Source organism: Artemia franciscana, chromosome 1 (genome assembly GCF_032884065.1).
Source record: "Artemia franciscana chromosome 1, ASM3288406v1, whole genome shotgun sequence".
Lineage (NCBI taxonomy): Eukaryota > Metazoa > Arthropoda > Branchiopoda > Anostraca > Artemiidae > Artemia > Artemia franciscana.
In genome coordinates, this window is record NC_088863.1 from 51456366 (window position 1) to 51477772 (window position 21407).

General features: G+C 36.5%; 1 protein-coding gene across 1 annotated transcript; it reads left to right on the forward strand.

The window, feature by feature from the left end:
* The first annotated feature begins 680 nt into the window (after window positions 1–680).
* Window positions 681–1133, forward strand: LOC136033594 (uncharacterized). The gene has a single exon (XM_065714403.1). The coding sequence runs from the start codon at window positions 681–683 to the stop codon at window positions 1131–1133; it is 453 nt and encodes a 150-aa protein (XP_065570475.1).
* The last annotated feature ends 20274 nt before the right edge of the window (window positions 1134–21407 follow it).

A 21407-nucleotide genomic window follows, 5' to 3' on the forward strand; every position in this document is an offset into this window, starting at 1 on the left:
GAGAAGTGTCCTCGTTGTTAAACACCTTCAGTCCTCAGTTCTATGGATTACGAGCAAGCATTCGATTCTGTTGATAAGAAAGCTATTGCAAAGGTCTTATCCTTATATGGTATACCAGACAAATACATTAAATTGATTTGTGCTATGTACGAGAATAATACTGCTGCGGTTAAGGCAGGAAATAAGGTTAGCAGCTGCTTTTGTATTAAATCAGGAGTTAAGCAGGGTTGTGTTCTATCCCCCTTTATATGGATTATTTTGATGGACTTTTTCTTAAGGAGCAAAGCAGACAAAGGAATCAAACGGGGAGGAAAACTTTCCTGGACTTAGATTATACTGATGATTTAAGCATAGTAGATGAAAAGGTGAGCAAAACGAATGAATTTTTAGAGGTTTTGCAAGTTCAGGGTTACAATAGGTTTCAAAATTAATGTCAAGAAGACTAAGTCACTAGGGCTAGGAATAAATGAAGATGAACAGGTGACGTTGGGTAACGAAACATGGGTCAGGTGGGCAGCTTCACTTACCTTGGTAGTATTATTAGTAAAGACGGTGGGAGCAGTGAAAATGTTAATAGTAGAATAGCCAAGGCTCATGGAGTTTTTTCACAGTTTAAGAAAGCTTGGAAGAATGGGAAGATAAGTCTGCAAACCAAGATTAGAATATTTGAAGCTAAAGTGATGACAGTGGTCAAATATGGCTCAGAAGCATTGGCGCTCCGAAAAACAGATGAAAATTTACTAGATGTTTTCCAGAGAAATTGCCTACGGATTATTCTGGGTACACGGCTGACTGACCGTATGTCAAACAGCAGGCTGTACGAAAAATCTGGTTCAACCCCACTTTCTAGGGCTATAATGAAAGGAAAGTTGAGATGGCTAGGCCACGTTCTGCGGATAAATGATGACAGATTGCCGAAGATTGTTATTTTTGGCCAACCGTCCAAGGTTAAATGGAAAGCCGGTCGTCCTCGTCTGGAGTATGAGGATGTCATAAACAAAGATTTAAAGAAAATGGGAACTTCTTGGGAAGGTGTAAAGAAGGAGGCCTTGCATCGATTGGGTTGGAGGACGACCGTGCGTAGCTGTCTTGGCTTCAAGTGTCTTGGTGCTGCGGTGAGTTATTATTATTAGTAGCAGTAGTAGTAGTAATAGTAGTAGTAATAGTATTAGTAGTAGTAGTAGTAGTAGTAGTAGTAGTAGTAGTAATAGAATGAAAGAAAGTTTAAGCTGACTAATCCCAATTCAAGAGTAACTCTTATTTCCCAATGTCTCTCTCAGTTTCTGACATTTTAGCCTAATGCGAACATTTGATTCATCGCAAGAAATGCATTTAGGGTAAGTGTTACATGGCAATCCTACTTTCTACGGCTAGAATGAAAGAAAGTTTAAGCTGACTAATCTCTATTTAAGAGTAACTCTTATTTCTCAAAATTTCCCTCGGTTTCTGACATTTTAGCCTAAGCAAACATGTGGTTCGTTGCAAGAAATGCATTTGGGGTATGTGTTACATGAGGATCCTATTTTTTATGGCTATTGATATTGTTTGGGAACAGCGGTTTCCAAAAAATATTGGACCACACTTTACTTATAGAATTCTAAAATCCTCATGCCCCATCCGTGATTTTTGAATTTTGTTATTCAAAATTTTATTTCTATTCACCTAAGGGAAGCTTAACATGTCATAATGGTTCCAATTAGGGGAAGGGCAGGGGGCTTGTCCACGTATATTTGGAAAAACACCTTGTTACCTCTATTTAATAGCTATTTTGTGTTTTTACCATGTGCTATATCGATCTAGTGAGTTCACCCTTGTATTGTTGTTCACCCCTTGCATATATTGTTCACCTCCATGTTTTTTTTTCAGAGCCATTAAGAGGCACTGTTACTTTTTATAGCTACTTTTCAATAGCTTTGTTTTGAAATGTCACTTCTGTTCTCATCCTGGAAAATTTCAAATATACCAATAGTAGGCAACCTTGTTTTAAAATGTATAAAACAGTTCCTCTCCTCTGTCTTACCCGCTGTCATGATCTCTGACTACGGACGCTGTCATGATCTCTGACTACTGTCAAAAACTAGGCATCAGCTCGTCGATTCGTCTCTTTCATCGTTGTTAGTCTGTAATCAACAATGAGCAAAAAGAGCAGAGATTTTTTTGCAATGAAAATCAGGAAGAAAAATAAGGAAACTTTAGTGCAAGAAACTGCCAAAAGTGTAAGTGGTCAAAGTTTCGAGTTGCTGAACATGATTTCACCTACCTGTGACAATATGTCAGAAATAAGCGGAATAATAAATGAATCAGGTCAAGGTTCAAAGTTCAAGGTTCTTTTATTATAACAATATATACAAAATATTAGGTAACTCAATGCTGAGAGTATAGCTTGAATGCAACTGAGCTACCTTTAAGCAACACTAAATATGCACAAAAATTAAAAATAAATAGTTCTCTTAACCAGTCTTGGCAAAAATAAATAAGAAACAAATCCCGTGCCGTACGATACCATTTCTATCCTCCGCGCACCATTTTGAGACACAATTCAATTTACAACTTAAAACCAAGTGAGTCATAAGACATCTGGAGGCTTCATGGGTGAAACCCGGAGACCAACCCAATACTTAAAAAAATAATAAACATCCTAGAAAAAAAAACAAAAAAAAAACATTTTTCCATATTATTTAGATTTATAACTTTCAATCAGCACTCTTTTCAACTTCCGTCTTATAGCATCTATGCTTACATTAAAATCAATCTCATTTTTCAATCTTTCCCAATGTAGAGGAATCAAATACCTCAGGCAAAAACGCGACCTCCCTGTAACTACCTTAGGAGTCCGCAGATTATATTTACCACGGGTTTAAACTTGTGAAGATAAAGGAGAAGAAATAAGACCCATCGATGCAAAATATCTGGGAAGCTTTTCTCGTTCAATTTTAATCTTAAACATAACTCTTAAAAATTGGATACTTTGCCGAACAGGAAGAATATTATGAAGTGAAAAAAGGGTCTCTGTTGTGGATTTTAAGGGGAAGTTTGATGGCAATGGCAGAAAAGGTTTAAGGATACGAACTGCTTTATTTTGGATAATCTGTAAAGGGATAACATTACTTTTAAAAGTGTTAAAAAAAATAATAGATTCATAATCACAATGGGATTGCACAAGGGAAAAGTAAAGGGATTTAAGAGCGCAATATGGAAGAAGGTTTTTCAGTCTGCACATTATACCAACTCCACGGGCAGACTTTGCTCTAACCTGATTAATTTGCTCTTTCCATGACAAATTCTCATCAAACACAACCCCCAAATATCTTATCGATACAACCCTTTCAATAACAGACTCAGGTTCATTCGCAGAAAGGGAAACTGATTCTATATCTGGAAACTTGTGACCCGTCCTGCTGTAAACAATAAACTTCGTCTTTTTTCTGTTCAGAAGTAGTCTATTATCAGAGAGCCAAGTAGACAATCTATCATATGTTGATGTTAAATTGACCACCAGCTCTTCACGAGATTTACCAGAAACGGTTGCTGCAGTGTCGTCAGCAAACTGAGTGTCTATAGAAGAAACTCCAGTAGCTGAGCACAAATCATTAATGTAAACTAGGAAAAGCAGAGGTCCTAATACGGATCCCTGGGGAACACCAACCTTATCTGACTGCTGTAAAGAATCAGATCTAGCACCATTCTATATAAGTATCTGCTGCCTCCCATGAAGATACGATTCAAGTAACTTAAGGCAATTACCACGAATACCAGCATTCGAAAGCTTATACAAAAGAATTGGATGAGAAATGGAATCAAAAGCTTTCTGTATGTCTAAAAATATAGATGCAGGCGTTTCGCCACGGTTAAGACAATCACTAATATGTTGGACATTAATAGCCATAGGATGATCAGTGCAATGCTCTTTTCTAAATCCAAACTGAAGTTTAGAAATGTAATCAAATTTCTCAAAAAAAGAATAAATTCTGTTATACAGTGCTCGCTCTACAACCTTTGAAAAAGCAGAGAGTATCGATATAGGACTATAATTAGCAGGAAGCTTCAGGTCATCACCTTTATGTAGGGCCACAATTCTTGCTGATTTAAATGTTGAAGGATAGACACCAGTTACAAATATAAGATTAATAATGTGGCGTAACACCGGTGATATAATTGGGAATATTTCTTTGACCAAATTAGTCGAAGATCCATCAAGAGCTTCAGATGAACCGTTCTTCCTTTTAGATATGATGTGTTTTAATTCAATTTCAGTGACCGGGGAAAGGAACATGCTTTTATCAAAGGAAAGGGGCATGTGATCTTTAAATAAATCATTATTATTATTATTTGGAGAAACATGAGATGCATTAGCTGTATTTTCTCCGATGCTTACAAAATGAGCATTGAGCAAGTTCACTATTTCCTTCTCATCTGAAGAAAAAGTACCATCACCACGTAACATTTCCTTCGGAAATGAAGATTTCTGAGACCTTCCCAACAGAGAGTTAGTAAGTCTCCAAGTGTGTTTTTTATCCCCACGAGCTTCTACAAATGATTTTTCAAAATATCTAGCTTTTGCTTTCCGAATTAATTGTGTCAGGACATTTTTATACTTTTTAAACTCTTCTTTATTTTTAGTAGATGGGAATGACATAGATATTTTAAATAGCTTATTTTTTATTGAAATAGCGTGAGATCCATGGCTTTTTAGGGAGTGCATATTTTTTTATTTTAATGCGCCTCAATGGACATGCATCATCCAAGCACTCACGGAAATATTTTAAAAACAGAGCCGTAGAAATCTCAGGGCATTCACATTCTAGAATTGCAGTCCATTCATTTAAATACAAAAGGTTCCTCAATTTATCCATTCCTTCTTTATCAATTTTTCGAGTTTGTTTAAATTCCGAAAATTTTGGTCTGTGATTAATTCCAACATAGTCAACTACCACACAATGGTCAGAAACATCTGTAAATATAATATGCGAAAGAGTAACGGGGATAGTAGAAAAAATATTATCAATGAGAGTAGCCGTATCTTCTGTAACCTGGGTCGCAGACCTGCATGATGGTAAAAGTGATTTTGATAGGTTCATGCACAGAAACTCAAGCGATTTTTTATGCAAATGATTAGAAATTCCCGGTCTATTTGTCTGAGCTAACAATAAATTATTATTAAAATCGCCCATTACCAGAACTTGCTCAGAATTCAAATCCTTTGCTTTCACAAGAAGTTCATTTCGAGTAGCGTTTAGCTTGGGGGGAAGATCCGTGCACACACGAATGCCGCTCCCCTTCAATTTAAGAACTGAGTTGAGAATCCTCTGAATATTCTGTTCGTTTACAACCGAGTTCAACTTATTCTGGAGAGATATCTGGCTTCCACTTCTAACAGAAGGAAAATATGTGCCCATTACTTGAAGACTTACGAATGGATTGAATCCTCACAAAACTTGGGCTCTGTGTTTTGCTGTGCTCGCTGCCATTTATCTAGTGGGGCTCTATGGACTGGAAAAACTGCTGACAAAAGGGCTTTCATCAAGAAGGAATTTTGTAAGTGGAAAGAGAGTTCTGGTCTACTGAGCCTTCATGTTGGTAGTAAAAGATATTGGAATTGCATATCAGCATGGGTGGAATTTATGATACTTAGTAGTGATTCTTTGAGATGTGTAGTGAATGGGTTTAGTCGGTCGAGATCTCAAGAGGTTCAGAAAAAAAAAAATAAAGATCAGGATTAAGTACCTCTTTCGCACTATTTGCTGTTTTGGCCGCCAAGATCTTCCTTTGAGGGGTCATGATGGGTCTGAAACATCTTCAAACTGGGGTAATTCCGTTGAACTGCTGGAGGAAATATCTAAATACGGTGAAAGCATGAACCCCAAGTTACAGCGCCGATTTCGTCACTATTGCAGTCATCAGTTCTACAGAAGAACTGTAAGTTGTATGTTAACCAATTGTTTGCATCTCTTTATGTCCTACCCATCTTCTAGGTTAGTTTAATTGTCAAATTTTAGACCTTTTGAAGAAAATTAAGCAGTTACACTGATAGAAAACCTCTTACGGTATTTAAAGTAAAATAAAGTCAGCTAATTACTACATTATTCTTCTTGACGAAACAAAACATTTTTCTAGAAAAGAATAATTAGTGATCCTGCCTCAAAAAGAAAAGTAGTGGAGTGATAAATCGGCTGCTAGGTCAGTAGACGCCGACAGCACATCCATCTCGATTTCTGAAACCATATAAACTTTTTTTGTAGATTTGATGTTGTGTGTTGCCCGATGTTATGACGGCGTGTTTGTCATAAGAGGGAAAATCCAACGAATTTCAAGCAAAGCTTAGGGAGAATGTGCCTCATGCAGTTTTTCTGTACTATCATACCGAATATTACACTTACTTTTGATTGATTAGCTGAAAAGCGTCAGCGAACTTTTGGAAATTTTTTCTGTGGTGCAAAGACTTTACGTATCATAGACAGTGTAATCTCGCTGCCTAAGTAAAGAGCGAATTTGGGCACAATGTATAATTATTTATTTTTGAATTTTTCGTTTTCTTTTTTTTTGTTTAAAGAGTACTTCGTATCGAAGGAGTTGTCGTAGAAACTTCAAAAAGGGCTCTTTCAACTTGAAATTAAAAGGGCTAGTGTCCTTTTGAATAGTCAAAAAGGGTTGGAGGGAAAATAACCCCCTTTTCAAGCCCACCATTTCCCCAAACCCATCCAATCAAAATATTGAAATAGCCATTTTGTCCAACATAGTTGGAAGATCCGGAAATTATGTATTTAAGGTTGATAACCCCTCCACATTCTTCAGGGCAAGGGTTGTCAGTTATGCCCTGGGGGCATTATATAGAAAGGGTGATCGTATAAACTTCGGAGGGGACTAATTGGATTCTTAATCAGAAGTTTTAGTGCCCTTTTTCAGATTAAGAGTATTCAGAGGGTGGAAGGGCAATTGAAAGGGCTATTGCAATTTTTTATAGTCGAAAGTGATTGCAGGGCAACTAACCACCCTCCCACTCCTACCATTTCTCCAAACACATTCAATAAAAAATTTGAGATAGCCATTTTGTTCAACGTAATTGAAAGGATCAAAAACTATATCTTTGAGAATAACAACCTCGGACCATTCCACAGCCCTTCGAGAAAGCCATGTAAGCTATGTCTTGGGGGCATATAAAGTATATGTAGAAAAGGTGGTCGTAAAAACTCTGAAATTGCCTTATTTGATTGAAAATCAGATGTTCTAGTGCCAATTTTAAGATTCAGAGTGATCAGAGGGTGGAAACCAACCCCCCCCCCAACTTTCGTGTTCTTCCGAAGTGTATCTGGTAGAAATTTTGAGATGGCCATTTGTTGGTGTAGAAACTTATAAAAGACCTCATTCGAATGGTAGATAAAACTGCTAGGGCCCTTTTTAATAGACGAAAGTGATTGGAGGGCAATTAACCCCCCTTCCACGCTCACCACTTCTTCAAACATATCAAATCAAAATTTTGAGATACCATTCTGTTCAGCGTAGTTGAAAGGTCCGAAAATTATGTATTTGAGGATGATAACCCTCCTATAGCCCTCAGGGTAAGGGTTGTAAGTTATGCCCAGGGGGCATACAAGGTATATATAGAAAGGGTGATCCTACAAACTTCGGAGGGGACTCATTGGATCGGTAATTAGATGTTCAAATGGCCTTTTTAAGATTCTTAATGGTCAGAGGGTGGATACCCACCCCCAGCTTTTAACTCCCCGTGATGAGTTCTTTCTTTATTTAACAATAAATTTTATAAACAAACAATTCATTCAAGACAATCTCCTCCAAAAGGCTCCATGGCCGGGAAAGAACAGGGGAGAAAAAAATACCAACATACAAAAATAAAAACAAAATAAAAAAAAAGAAAAATTGAGTCGCCCACCTTAATAATCCCCAAAAATGACAAGCTAGGCAGGGGTAGCACATGATTTCACCAACTCAATTAAATATCCAACTCAATCCAGAGACATCAACTCTAAGGGAAACCGGAATAAAAAAAAAGATTATTTACTAGCTAGAAAATCTCTAATATAATTTTTGAACATATCAAATGAGTGGCAGCTTCGCACGAACTCTGGGAGCGTGTTCCAGATCATTTTGTAAGCTGTCAGAGGGTTGAAGTCAGAACTCACTGATGAAGTGTGAAGAATCAGTAAATTGTAGGAAGTGCGGAGATTATAAGTCGATTAATCAGAAACAAAATATATATTATTACATAGGACAACAGGAAGACGGCCGTGCAACTGTAAAAAAATGAAAGAAGAACAAGAAAGAAAATAGAGAGATTTCAAATCAAGCAAGGGTTTAAGTGAAAATTGGTTAGTTTCCTGAATAAGAGTCCTTGCTTTATCATAAAGTTTTGAAAGTGGCTTTAGAGATCAGGGAAAAGTTGACATCTAAATAATAGAACAATCTGAAACATAAGACTTGAACTAGGCTACAGAACAAGATTATAAGAATCGACCCTGGAAATATGTATTTGAGCTTTCTAGGGATTCCAAGACTCCTGGAGACTTTCATTTTAATCAGGTCAATATGATGCTTGAAGGAAAGATTTCCGTCAAGCAATATGCCTAGGAATCGAATGTAACGATCCTTAGGTCTACTTAGAGAGCCTCTTGATACGTGTATTTCATTTAAATCAGGGCAAGCCTTTGAGACTCTGGAGAAAATGAGAGAACATGACTCTCCGACATTTAAGGCAAGATAATTTACATCAAACCACAGCTCTTTCAAAAAGGGCTATTATCTTTGAATGAAGATCAGACTCAGTTCTACCAGTTGTGTCAAGAGTTCTGTCATCAGCAAAAGCAATAAGTGTATCCGGTAAGGACAAACTACTGTCACAATTAGTGACGGATACTGGTTGACAAAGACGACAGCAAATGGTAGGTTTTAAATTTTTAACCGCATTAATAAGGTCATTGACGTAGATTTAAAAAAGTATCGGCCCAATGACAGATCCTTGTGGAACGCCAAACTCTATTCCAAAGGGGTTAGCACAGTGCGGAGAAACCGAGATGACTCGACCAGATAAATATGATAGAAACCATAGTCACCCGAGCTCTTTTAAAGGCTATTATTAGAAGAAGGTATTTGTTCAAAATGTGTGCGGCTAGTAATAGTGTAAGTGATAAAGCACAATATAGGGTTTATAGTAACCAGTTAAATACACTACATCGTAAAGCCAAAGCTGATTACTATCGTAATAAACCTACATCTTGTAAAGGTAACCCTAGAAAAATATGGCAAATTATAAAATCTGTCGTAAGTCCTAATAATGATGGTATATTTCCTGACCGTATATATAATGATTGTACAATTGCTGATAGAATTTGCCGTCATTTTGCTAATGTGGGGAAGGATTTGGTCCAAAGTGTAGTTATTTCTGAGAGTGAAGGTAGTTTTAAGAAATATTTACCGAATGCAAGTGATGTTTCAGCATATTTGAAGCCAATCAATACTTCTGAGCTTTCTGAAACATTGAAAAATTTAAAAATTGGAGCTTCAGGCTCTGATTTTGTAACAGTTAAAACTTTAAAGTATATTTACCCTGTTATTTCTGGTCATTTAGTGTATTTATTTAATTAATGTTTAAGGACTGGAGTGTTTTTAAGTTGTTTTAAAATTTCAAAAGTTATTCCTGTCTATAAAGATGGCGATAAAATTGTACTAGAAAATTATAGGCCCGTTTCTTTATTACCAGTAGTATCCAGATTGCTTGAGAAATTAATAGTTAAAAGAATCGTTGAATTTTTGGAGAGTAAGTCATTTCTTAATCCAAGTCAATTTGGTTTTCGGACGGGTTTATCTACTGAGCATGCTGTTTCACTTTTGACAACTTTTGTGAGTGATGCGTTGGATAATGGTATGAAAGTCGCTTCTGTTTTTCTCGATATTGTAAAAGCTTTTGACTGCGTTGACCATATTCTACTCATTGCGAAATTAGAAAATTACAGTTTTAGAGGACCATTTTTTGAATTACTGTCCTCGTTTTCAAAAGAAAGAACTCAATATGTACTACTAGGAGATAATGTTTCTTCAGTTAGTAATGTTAAACTTGGAGTACCTCAAGGATCTGTTCTTGATCCCCTGTTATTTCTAATTTTTATAAATGATTTATGTAGAGCTTTTAATATGATTTAGTATGATCTTGAGATTGGATGTGACGGGAAAAAAGTAATTGTTCCCAGCTTTGCGGATGACACTCATATAACTGTTGCTGCACAAACAGGAATTTTGGAGGGGACTCATTGGATCGGTAATTAGATGTTCTAATGGCCTTTTTAAGGTTCTTAATGGTCAGAGGGTGGATACACCCCCTCCAAAAGAATTCTCCAAAAGAATGGTCGAATTTTTGGAGAGTAAGCCATTTTTTAATCCAAGTCAATTTGGTTTTCGGAGGGGTTTATCTACTGAGCATGCTGTTTTATTTGTTGACAACTTCTGTGAGTGATGCATTGGATAATTTTATGAAAGTCGCTTATGTTTTTTTTTGATATTGTAAAAGCTTTTGACTGCGTTGACCATATTATACTCATGGCAAAATTAGAAGATTACGATTTTAGAGTACCATTTCTTGAAGTACTGTCCTCGTTTTTAAAAGAAAGAACTCAATATGTACAACTAGGAGATAATGTTTCTTCAGTCAGTAATGTTAAATTTGGAGTACTTCAAGGATCTGTTCTTGGTCCTCTGTTATTTCTAATTCTATTAAATGATTTATATAGAGCTTTTAATATGATTTAGTATGATCTTGAGGTTGGATGTGACGGGGAAAAAGTAATTGTTCCCAGCTTTGCGGATGACACTCATATAACTGTGGCTGCACAAACAGGAATTCAGCTGCTGAGTCGTATTAGTTCTTGTCTGGAGTTTGTACAAAAGTTGATGAAGCTTAATAAGTTAAATTTGAATTATAGTAAATCTTACTTTTTATTGTATGGTAGGAGCTCAAATTATTACCCTTGGATAGACAGACTTAATATTGCTGATATGAGTATTCTAACAATAAATTGTACAAAATATCTAGGAGTTTTAATTGATGAATGTCTCAGTTTTAGAGAACATATAGATTATATTAGTTTTAAACTCGCTAGGAAGGTTGGTATTTTAAGAAAGTTGAAGTATATTTTCCCGAGAGATATTTTAAAAACACTATATTATTCCTTAATTCATCCTTATCTGCTATGTTGTTGTAATGTTTGGGGTAGTGCATTTCCTTCTCATCTCCATCATCTTCGAGTTTTGCAGAATAAAGCACTTCAAGTGTTATGTGGTGTAGGTTGTAAAGACTCAGTACAAAAGAGGAATATAGATTGCAAAATCTTGCCCTTAGCAGGACTTATTACTTTTTATCGAAGCCTGTTTATATATTATATTTTCAAAATTGTTTACCGATATGTTTTAAAAGTATGTTTGAATTAGGAAGTGATATTCATACACATTTTACGAGACAGTCCGATATAATCCGTCGTCCGCTTGCTATTACCCATAGATCTCAATTTTCTATTAGGCATCTAGGAACCCATGCATGGATTTGTTGAATTTCGGCGGGAATTAAAGCTATTTTGCCTTAAAATTTATTGTTTTGATAGTTGAGTGGACTCAAGTGGAGCCAAGATGTTGGTTTTGTTTTAGGCGATACTGGTCAAGTGGTTTAATTGTTTTTCTTTTTTGAAATGTAATTCCGTATCGATTGAAATGCAGGGTAACTGAATTTTTTTCTTCTTCTTTTCTTTTCCTATTTCTTTTCATTTTCTTTTATTTTCTTTTTTATTTTCTTCTTCTTTTTCGTATTGTTTTTATTTGTATGTTTATTGGGGTTGTAAGACCAAACAAGCTTTGCTTCGGGCCATTTGCTTGTTTTGTTTTGTAATTTATATTAATAAACCCATCTTTCTCTCTCTCTCTCATGAATAAACATTCCCTCTTATACCAATATGGGACGGTTTAAAAAAAAAAAAATTGTGTATTAATAAGTCAAATGCTTTTTGAACATCCAGAAAAAGTCAAGAGCTGAATTTAGATAATTCAAAAGAGTTGCACATGCATGCTCAGTTAGTGCTTCGCCCTAAAAACAAACTGAAAATCATAAAAAAAGTGTTTAGAATTAAGAAAATCAAGAAGTCGAGAAAGCATAGCTTTTTCAAAAATTTTACTAAACACTGATAAAAGAGATATGGGACAATAATTTGCAGGATTATTCCTTGATCCACCTTTAAAAAGAATAATAACACGAGTACGTTTTAGAGCACTTGGGAAGATACCATTTTCAAAAGAAAGATTGATTCTCATGAGGGTAGAATCGATGACAGGAAGAATGAACTTGATAACCTTAGTCGGAATACGGTCTGGGCCAGAGGATGAAGAGCCCCTCAAACCATTGAAAATTCTGGCTATTTCAGCTTCATAGACAGGTTCTAATGCCATTGATTTAGGACAACGCAGTCCAAGGTAAGACCTAAAATAAGGTAGAAAAGAAGGAGGACTTACAAAAGAGGCTGTAGTTTTGCCGATATTAGCAAAATAGGAAATAAACGCATCATGAACTTTTAGATCACCCTCTACATTTCTGCCGTCAATCACAACACTTGAAGGGGCAGAAGGAGGCAGAAAAGATGGCCTTATACCAGAATTGATTACTTACCATGTCGTCCTAATGTCTTTATCGCACGCAGAAAATTTTCTATGATAAGATAACGATTTAGCCTTTCGGCAGAGCCAATTGTAAACTCTTCTATAAACTTTGAAAAGTTGAAGCCGAGAATCACGCAAAATAGCATAGAGGACCTGTAAGCCTTTCAAAGATTATTTTTCTTCTTCCAACTTTTAAGGAGTCCAGGAGTCATCCCAGGATTCAAATGGGTTGTTCTTTTCGACGCTGAAGTTGGCCGGGGTGCATCACATGTATCCAAGGTAACTTCTTTCAAAGAATCATAAAACGAATCAAACAAAGAATCTATGTCACATTCATTTTCAGAAATACTGCATGAACGACACGTGAACCGTGGCCTAAGAATATGCAAACCTTGATCATTAAATTTTAAAGAGGAATAACCAGCTCCTCGGTTCCTCCTAGGTAACGAATCGGAAAAATCATCCATGGAAAAAACAGTAAAATGGTCTGAGATATCACTCGTCAATGCAGAATTCTGTACTAAGGTTAAAGATGAAAAAATATTATCTAGAAAAGCAGTGGTAGTGTTAGTTATGCAAGTTGGAATGCATGCAGAAGGTAATGTTCCACAAGCGAGCATTGTTGAAAGAACATCCAAGGACGAGGATGACCTCCAGTCACATAAATTAAGGTTGAAGTCACCCATAATGACAAGTTTACCTGAATGAAGTTGGATTATTTCCAAAGCCTCATCAAAAGTCTGAGGGAAAGAGGGAACAGACCAATTAGGAGACCGGTATATATTGCCAACAATCAAAGTTTCAGCTTGGGTTTTAATCTCAATAAATATGGACTAAAAATTCCTTCTTCATTTCTTGACAGGTCACGTCTAACAAAGTAAGGAAGATATTCCGAAACATAAGCAGCAAGGCCAGGTTAGGTTTGGGTCAGGCCAACAAGGCCAGGTATTTAACTGACCTACTGAATTATTTATCAAACTAAGAACATCAATTGGGTTATTTTGAAAATAACCCAATACCCAAACGATAGCACTTGACGAAGGGCACTGAACTCGCGTTACTGACTCCTATTTCAGCGAGAAACTCACGAGCAGCCTTTTCCGAGTTACTACCATAAACATTTGGTATACCGTGAAGCAGATTGTTCTGTCTTTTTGAAACAAGTTCGACATGAAGACAAGACTTTTTTATATTTATTACTTGGGCTTTGAGAACCTTATTTTCTTCTTTAAGCTCCAAATTCTCATTTCGCAAAGCCTCAATCCCCTTTTTCAGGCTAAGGATCTTCGTCATGAGCTCATTGTGTTTCTAATCAAAGTACGACATCTCGTGAGAGACATCATAAGAATATTCAATAATTTCTCCTAGATTGGCTAATAGCCAAATCAAAAATCCATTAAACAGAGACTTACTGGCAAGTGTTCTAACAGCACAAAATGGCTAACAAATATCCTAAATAAGCAATAGCATCCACCAGTGCGCACTAGCTCCGATCCGATGAGTCTGATTTAATTTTGAAATGGTCATTTGTTGTCGCAAAAAGCTCAAAAAGGGTTCATTCGACTGTAAATTGAAAGGGCCAGTGCTCTTTTCATAGTCAAAAGTGATAGAAAGGCACCTAACCGCCCACCCGCACCCATCATTTTCCTAAGCACATCAAATAAAAATTTGTAGATAGCCATTTTGTTCAACATAACCGAAAGGCCCAAAATCTATGTGTTGGCAACCCCCCCTCCAAAGCCGTTAGGGCGAGTTGTAAGCTGTACTCTGGTATATAAGACAGATAAGGTATATATAGAATTGGCGATCATAAAAAATTTAAAGGGGGCTCATTGGATTCGTAAACAGAATTTCTAGTGCCCTTTTTAAGACTAAAAGTGATCGGAAGATGGATACCCCCCACCATACATCGTATTTTCTCGAAATCCATGCGATAAAAATTTTGAGATGGCCATTTTTTGTCGTAGAAACTTTGAAAACAGCTCATTCCATTGGAAATTGAAAGCATCAGTGCCCTTTTCAATAGTCGAAAGTGTTTGGAGGGTAACTAACCCCCTTCCCTTGCCCACCATTTCCCCAAACACATCAAATCAAAATTTTGAGATGGTCATTTTGTTCAATGTAATTGAAAGGACCGGTAATTATGTCTTTGAGGATGATAAGCCCCCTACAGCCCTCAGGTCAAGGTAATTTATGCTCTGAGGGAGGACATATAAGGTATAGATGGAAAGAGTGATCGTATAAACTTCAGAGGGGCCTCGTTGGATTGGTAATCAGAAGTTCTAGTGCCCTTTTAAGATTCAGAATGATAAGAGGGTGGATAACCCCTACCCCTCCTAACCTCGTATTCTCCCGTAAAGCATCTTATTTTATGAAAATAAATAGAACATGAACTTGAATAAAAATTTGGATATGGCCATTTGTTGTCGTAGAAGGTTCGAAAAATTTTCATTCGATTGGAAGTTGGAAAGGCTAGTGACCTTTTTATTATTCAAAAGTGATTGGAGGACAACAAGCCCTCTACCCCCCATGCCTATCAATCCTCAAGACGCATCTAATCAAAATTTAGGGATAGCCATTATGTTCAGTGTAGTTTAAAGGTCTGGAAATTATGTCTTTGACAACCACCCTACCTTCTTAGTATAAATATACTGATATATATTCATTAAAGTTTTAATAATTTTAATTTATTAAAGTTAAAAAAACATTTTGGACGTACTTTGTTGATTTACATCATAAAATAAATAACCGAGCTAAACTCAAAAGGAGCATAAATTGACATGAGCAGGGCTAAAAACCCCCGTTGCTACGTAAGACCAGAACATTATTTACACTTTATTGAAAATAAAGTATATTTAAAATGTTTGACTTTGTTTTTACTTTTTTTAAATTTTTTTAAGAGATATATGACAGGAGAAGGCCTCCCCTTGCACTCCAATTACAGCCCGAGTGTCTGGTGCCCTTTTTAAGAGTAACAATAGATTGGAGGGCATGCAGCCCTTCTCTTAAGCCCATTCATTTTCTAAATGCATCCAGTCAATTTTTTGTGACAGCCCTTTTGTTCAGCATAGTAGAACGGTCAAGCAACTATGTCTTTAGGGATATTAGGCATGTCAACCCCACACAGTTATGCAATTGGCCCATGATGCTTAAAACTAAATGTTTCTTTAAAAATAAATCGTAAGGCACTGTATTGCCAATGGTTGCCAATAAGACACCTCAGCAATATATCGAGAACGACTGGAGGTATTAAGTACAATTTTTTTGGGATACTAATATTATTACTTCTGTACTTACAATTTAAATAAATAAAAAGAGTGGAAATTTATCCAGGTTGTCAAAGAGCATAAATAGAATCTTTAGGGACTGATATTAAGTTTTATTTTCCAGGTCAACTTCAGGCCAGGCCAGGAAGCAATAAAATCAAGCTCTAAAACTTAAAACGAAGAGAAATTACAATAAATAGCAGAGTGAAACTCAAAACGAGAAAATATAACATTAGTAGGGCTAATAAACCCTATGGCTTCTCAAGACCAGACCACAATTTGCCCTTTACTGAAAACAAAATACTTTTGAAATGTTTTCACCGTTCTTACTTTCATAAATAAAAATTATCAAAGCCTTAATGAAGAAATGTCAGTATATGTCAATTTAACTAACAATCCACGGTCATTTGTTTGTTTGTTTTTTCTCAGTAAAGCGCAAATTGTGTTCTGGTCTTGAGAAGGCGCAAGAGATATCAGCTTTACTCATGTTAAATTTTGCTCGTTTTGATTTTGACTCGACTATTTATTGTACTTTCTGTTCGTTTTGAGTTTCATTTATTTATTGATATTGATTTATGGTAATTTTACGCTTGGAAAATTATTTGACTTTATTTTTGTTCATTCCTGGTTTAATGGAGCTCCTTACTTTTCTTTGAAAAACTTGTCTTGTGGAAAAAGTTTTTTAAATAAATTTATATCATGCAGCAACACTTGAAATAAACTATTTGTGGAATCCCCTTTGTAATAGAGGACAAAAAGTTTTGGAGCTCGAGAGGGCCGTCAAAACTCGCTAGTTTTACGCATGCTGCTCTATTTCCAAGGTGTAGGCCAGATTTAAGTGTATTGTTGCTTTGATAGCCACAGTCTCTAATAGTTCTGACGGTGAGGGAGCGTCTGAAGCAAAACGACTACTGGAAAAAATCAACTTGGCCTCTTGTCTCAACTTTGAATATAATGGAAAAAGTGTTGGTCATTGTAAATTATTCGCTAGAACGACTTCAAAAAGAGAGTTGGCTTATTTTTAAGGCGATTGCACTGATTTCTGGGACATGCGAGACGTTTCAAAAGCTGAGAAATGATAACAAATAAAAACTTTAGCCAAAACATAACCGAATTCTTGGCTTTACACAATATACAGGAATCAAAATCTGTAAAATCTAAAACCAGTGCTCGGAAAAAGAGTAGTCAAGCAACATCTAATCGTCTCAAAGACCCTTTCAACTTCAAGAACCGGTAAACGCAACATCAGGGATCGGAAATCTTGGAAAACGCTTAAAGCGGAGAGATCAGGATGAAGCTTGGTGGGAAGAATAAGCACAAGTCCAAGGTACGTGACTGATATAACCGGACTGGATCCGCACTCTTTGGTGGAGTTGGGGGGGGGGGGGTAATTCGGAAAAATTAGAAGAAATGAGGTATTTGTAACTTACGAACGGGTGATCAGACCTTAATTAAATTTTACATTTAGAAGGATCTTGTGCTTCAGAGCTCTCATTTTAAATCCCGACAAGCTCTGGTGACGTTGGGGGAGTTGGAGGGGAAAAGCGGAATTCTTGGAAAACGTGAAAATTGAGATATCTTTATCTTACGAATGGGTCATTGGATCTTAATGAATTTTAATATATAGAAAGACCTTATGTCTCAGATACTCCGTTTGCAATTCGAATCGGATCCGAAGACATATGGGTTGGAGGGGGAAACAAAAATCTTGGAAACCGGAAATCTTGGAAAACACTTAGAGTGGAGAGATCGGGATGAAACTTGGTGGAAAGAATAAGAACAAGTTATAGATACGTGATTTGCATAGTTGGAACGGATCTGTTCTCTTTGGGGGGTACTAGCGGGTGTTAATCTGGAAAAATTAGAAGAATTAAGGTGTTTTTAATTTAAGAACGGGTGACCAGATCTTAATGAAATTTAACATTTAGAGGGAACTCATTTCTCAGAGCTTTTATTTCAAATCCCGACCAGATCTGTTGACATTGGGGGGAGTTGGAGGGGAAACCGGAAATCTTGGAAAACTATTAGAGTGGAGAAATCAGAATGAAACTTGGTGGGTAGAATAAGCAAATGTCGTAGATATGTGATTTACGTAACCGTAATGGATCCGCTCTCTTTGGGCGAGTTAAGGGTGGGGTTCAGTACTTTGGCGAGTTTGGCACTTCTGGTTGTGCTAGGACGATGAAAATTGGTAGGCGTGTCAGGGAGCTGCATAAAGTGACTTGATAAAGTGGTTTTCCCCGATTCGACCATCTGGAGGGCTGAAGGGAGAGGAAAAACTCGAAAAAATGAGGTTTTATAACTTACGAGTGGGTGATCGTATATTAATGAGTTTTGATATTTAGAAGGACATCGTAACTCAGAGCTCTTATTTTAAATCCTGACCGGCATTAACCCTCTGCTTTTCCTTTTAAATCAATCTATTGATTCTTTGAGTTTTGCTAGAGCTCATACCATATGAGCTCTTGGCTCTTGGCTCTTCCAACCTCGTCACATGTGCCATATGAGCTCTTAGCTCTTGTTTAATCAATATTCAAACAACAGAACAAGACTGAGCAAATATGATTAAACAGGTTGTAGCGGTGGCTTTGCTTTTTGGATAAATTGTCAACTAATAAGTGTCTCCTCTTTTTCAACTGCCATGATTATGAGATTACTGAGTCGGTCATTGTTTATTGCAGAAAATCCTTCACACACACCGCCCCATGATGCTGGATCCGGTCGGGATTTAAAATAAGAGATCTACGTTACGAGGTCCTTCTAAATGTGAAATTTCATGAAGATCCGATCACTCCTTCGTAAGTTAAAAATACCTCATTTTTTATAATTTTTCAGAATTTACCCTTCCCCCCCCCCATCTCTCCCAAATAGAGCAGATCCGTCCCAGTTATGTCAATGACATATCTTGGACTACTGTTTGTTTTTCTCACCAAGTTTCATCCCGATTCCTCCAATCTAAGCGCTTTCCAAGATTTTAGGCTCCCCTCCCCAACTCTCCCCACTCTGAGACACGATATCCTTCTAAATATCAAATTTCATTAAGATCCAATCAACCATTCGTAAGTTAAAAATACCTCCTTTTTTCTAATTTTTCCGATTTAACCGTCCCCCACTCCCCCCCCCAGATGGTCAAATCAGGGAAACGACAATTTCTAATTTAATCTTATCTGGTTCCTGGTACGCCTGCCAATTTTAATCGTCCTAGCTTACCTGGAAGTGCCTAAACTAGCAAAACCGGACAGACAGACCGACAGACAGACCGACAGACCGATCGACAGAATTTTTAATCATTATTTGTCACTTGGTAGATACCAAGTTCCATAAAAACGGAAAAAAACCTTGCCCTTCCCCTACATTTTCGGGAATTGGTGCCACAAGACACCTCTTATACAATGTATAAACTTATTGTAATACTATCATGTATCTTTTTTGTTCTTTAATTGCATTTGAAAGTGACGTGATTCATATGAAAAAGTTTGTTTCATAATTTAGGTCCTGAGGATTAGTCAGCTGAATGGTGCACTTCCTGTCCATGACCCGCCAAAATATTGCCATGCCCTACCACTGCGGCATGCGTCCTATATTGGGAGTCATGGGGCTAGAATGATAGGAAGTTTCAGCTGAATAAACATTTTTTTACGGATGAAGAGTGATAGATTACCAGATATTGTGTTTTTTGCTACCAACAAAAAGTAGGTCCTCCCCAAATGAGGGTAAAGGGGATAAGGAAGAATATTAGTGGAACATTATGGGAGGGGGTTAAGAGAAAAACTTTAAGAGATTGACTGGAGAAGGAGCGAATGTGTCTGTATTGGACTAAAGCCCTGTTAGTCATAGCTGCCGTATGAAACAAAAGAATCTACCTTTAGCAATCAATAGTTTTAACATCAAATTTTACATCTATGATTTTTTTTTCATCAAGCCAGACTACTGACATACCCTGATTAAGAGGGGAAAAGGTATGCCATAAGGGCTTAAAAATGTAAAATAAACTGAATCCAATGCCAGATGTCGGGAAAATTGGGGAAGGGGGCAACTGCCCCCTGCCCAGGCCTAAAACCAGCAATGCGGTAGAGTATAGGAGGTATTATACATGATTGAAATACTTTGCCCTCCTGGTCTTTTCTTTGAGAACAACTTGACAAAGAGAGTTTTACAATTACCTCACAAGTGTGAAATATCTGGTAAAACCTTCGGGAGTTACAGTGACAGCTTCATGAATTTCACTTTAGATAAAAAATAAAAGCCGAAAATCAGATACCAATTTCCTTCGCTCGTCTGCGCTTGTTGAAATTTACTCTATTCTGAAAGAACTTAGTGTAAAACAGGAGCAAACAAAAAAATTGCTCGCACGAAGACATTTTTCCTCAATTAGGCAATATGAAATCCCATTGTTGATACAACATTCCAATCCTTTCATAAGGCCAGGTTCACATTGAAATCAATTAGAAAGAAACTTATTGCGTTTGAGGTTTGAGCGATTTTCAAGTTGAAATGTCATCGCGGCTAAGACGAAAGAATGTATTTTCACAATTTAAGAGGAAATCAGCAATGAACTTTTAAAGCTTTTTTCGGAACAAGTTTTTGCTTGGAAACCCTAAAAAATTAGATGTTTATAATTAAGATAATTAAAATTGCAATGTGAAAGTTGTCACTGTCGTTCCATCTTATCTATAAAATATAATGTTTGATAGTGTTTTCCAAGGTCTTTGAGGCTAACGTACTTTGTCCGACCATGTTTTTCTGATGAGTGTAGAGAATGAAGATAGTTCTTAAACAAACAAAACTATTGACGTGCAGTTTACGCAACACAGTCATATCTGCAATATTGGTTGAAAAAACCCATAATATCATCCTAAATTTGTAGGATTCTGAAAAAAAGCGCTGTACTGAAGGCAGAATTAACACAACAAAACACGATTATGAGAAGAAAAGCTCTACAGCACTCCGCGGAAAAAACGAAATAAATTTATTTAATTATACGATTTCAATTCTCTCAAAACCTTAAGTAAGATCAGTTTTCAGTAAAGGGCTAGTTTTCCAGAATTCTAGGGCCCAGATTTTAGTGTTCGAGCCTTTAAACATCTCCCAGTGATGTTTCATTGCCCCACTAGCGACGAAGACGAAAAATAAAACAAACAGAGGACACATCAGTGCTGCCTTTGTGAATTTTCATGTATAATCTATCTGATTAAAAAAATCATTTGTTTTGTTGCACAAGGTAAGGGCTGTAAATTTTTTCTATTTGATTTTTAACAATGGTGATTCCAATTGTGTATTTTTCATTTCAATCTGATATTATAGTTAGTTGATTTTAGTTTTTCCTAAAATTCCTGTAATTTACTTCAAAATAACATTTTGCTATTATATTGAATTAAATAATAATTACCACTCCGGGATAAGCTGCAAATGGTATTTTTTTTACAAAGCATTGAAAAAACATGTATTTTTAATTTTATATTTACAATGGGCCGTGGTTCAATCTGTATTAGGTTG

What these genes read in the sequence shown, in the direction of transcription:
- LOC136033594 (XM_065714403.1), top strand. Translation starts at nt 681, where the DNA reads ATGACAGTGGTCAAATATGGCTCAGAAGCATTGGCGCTCCGAAAAACA.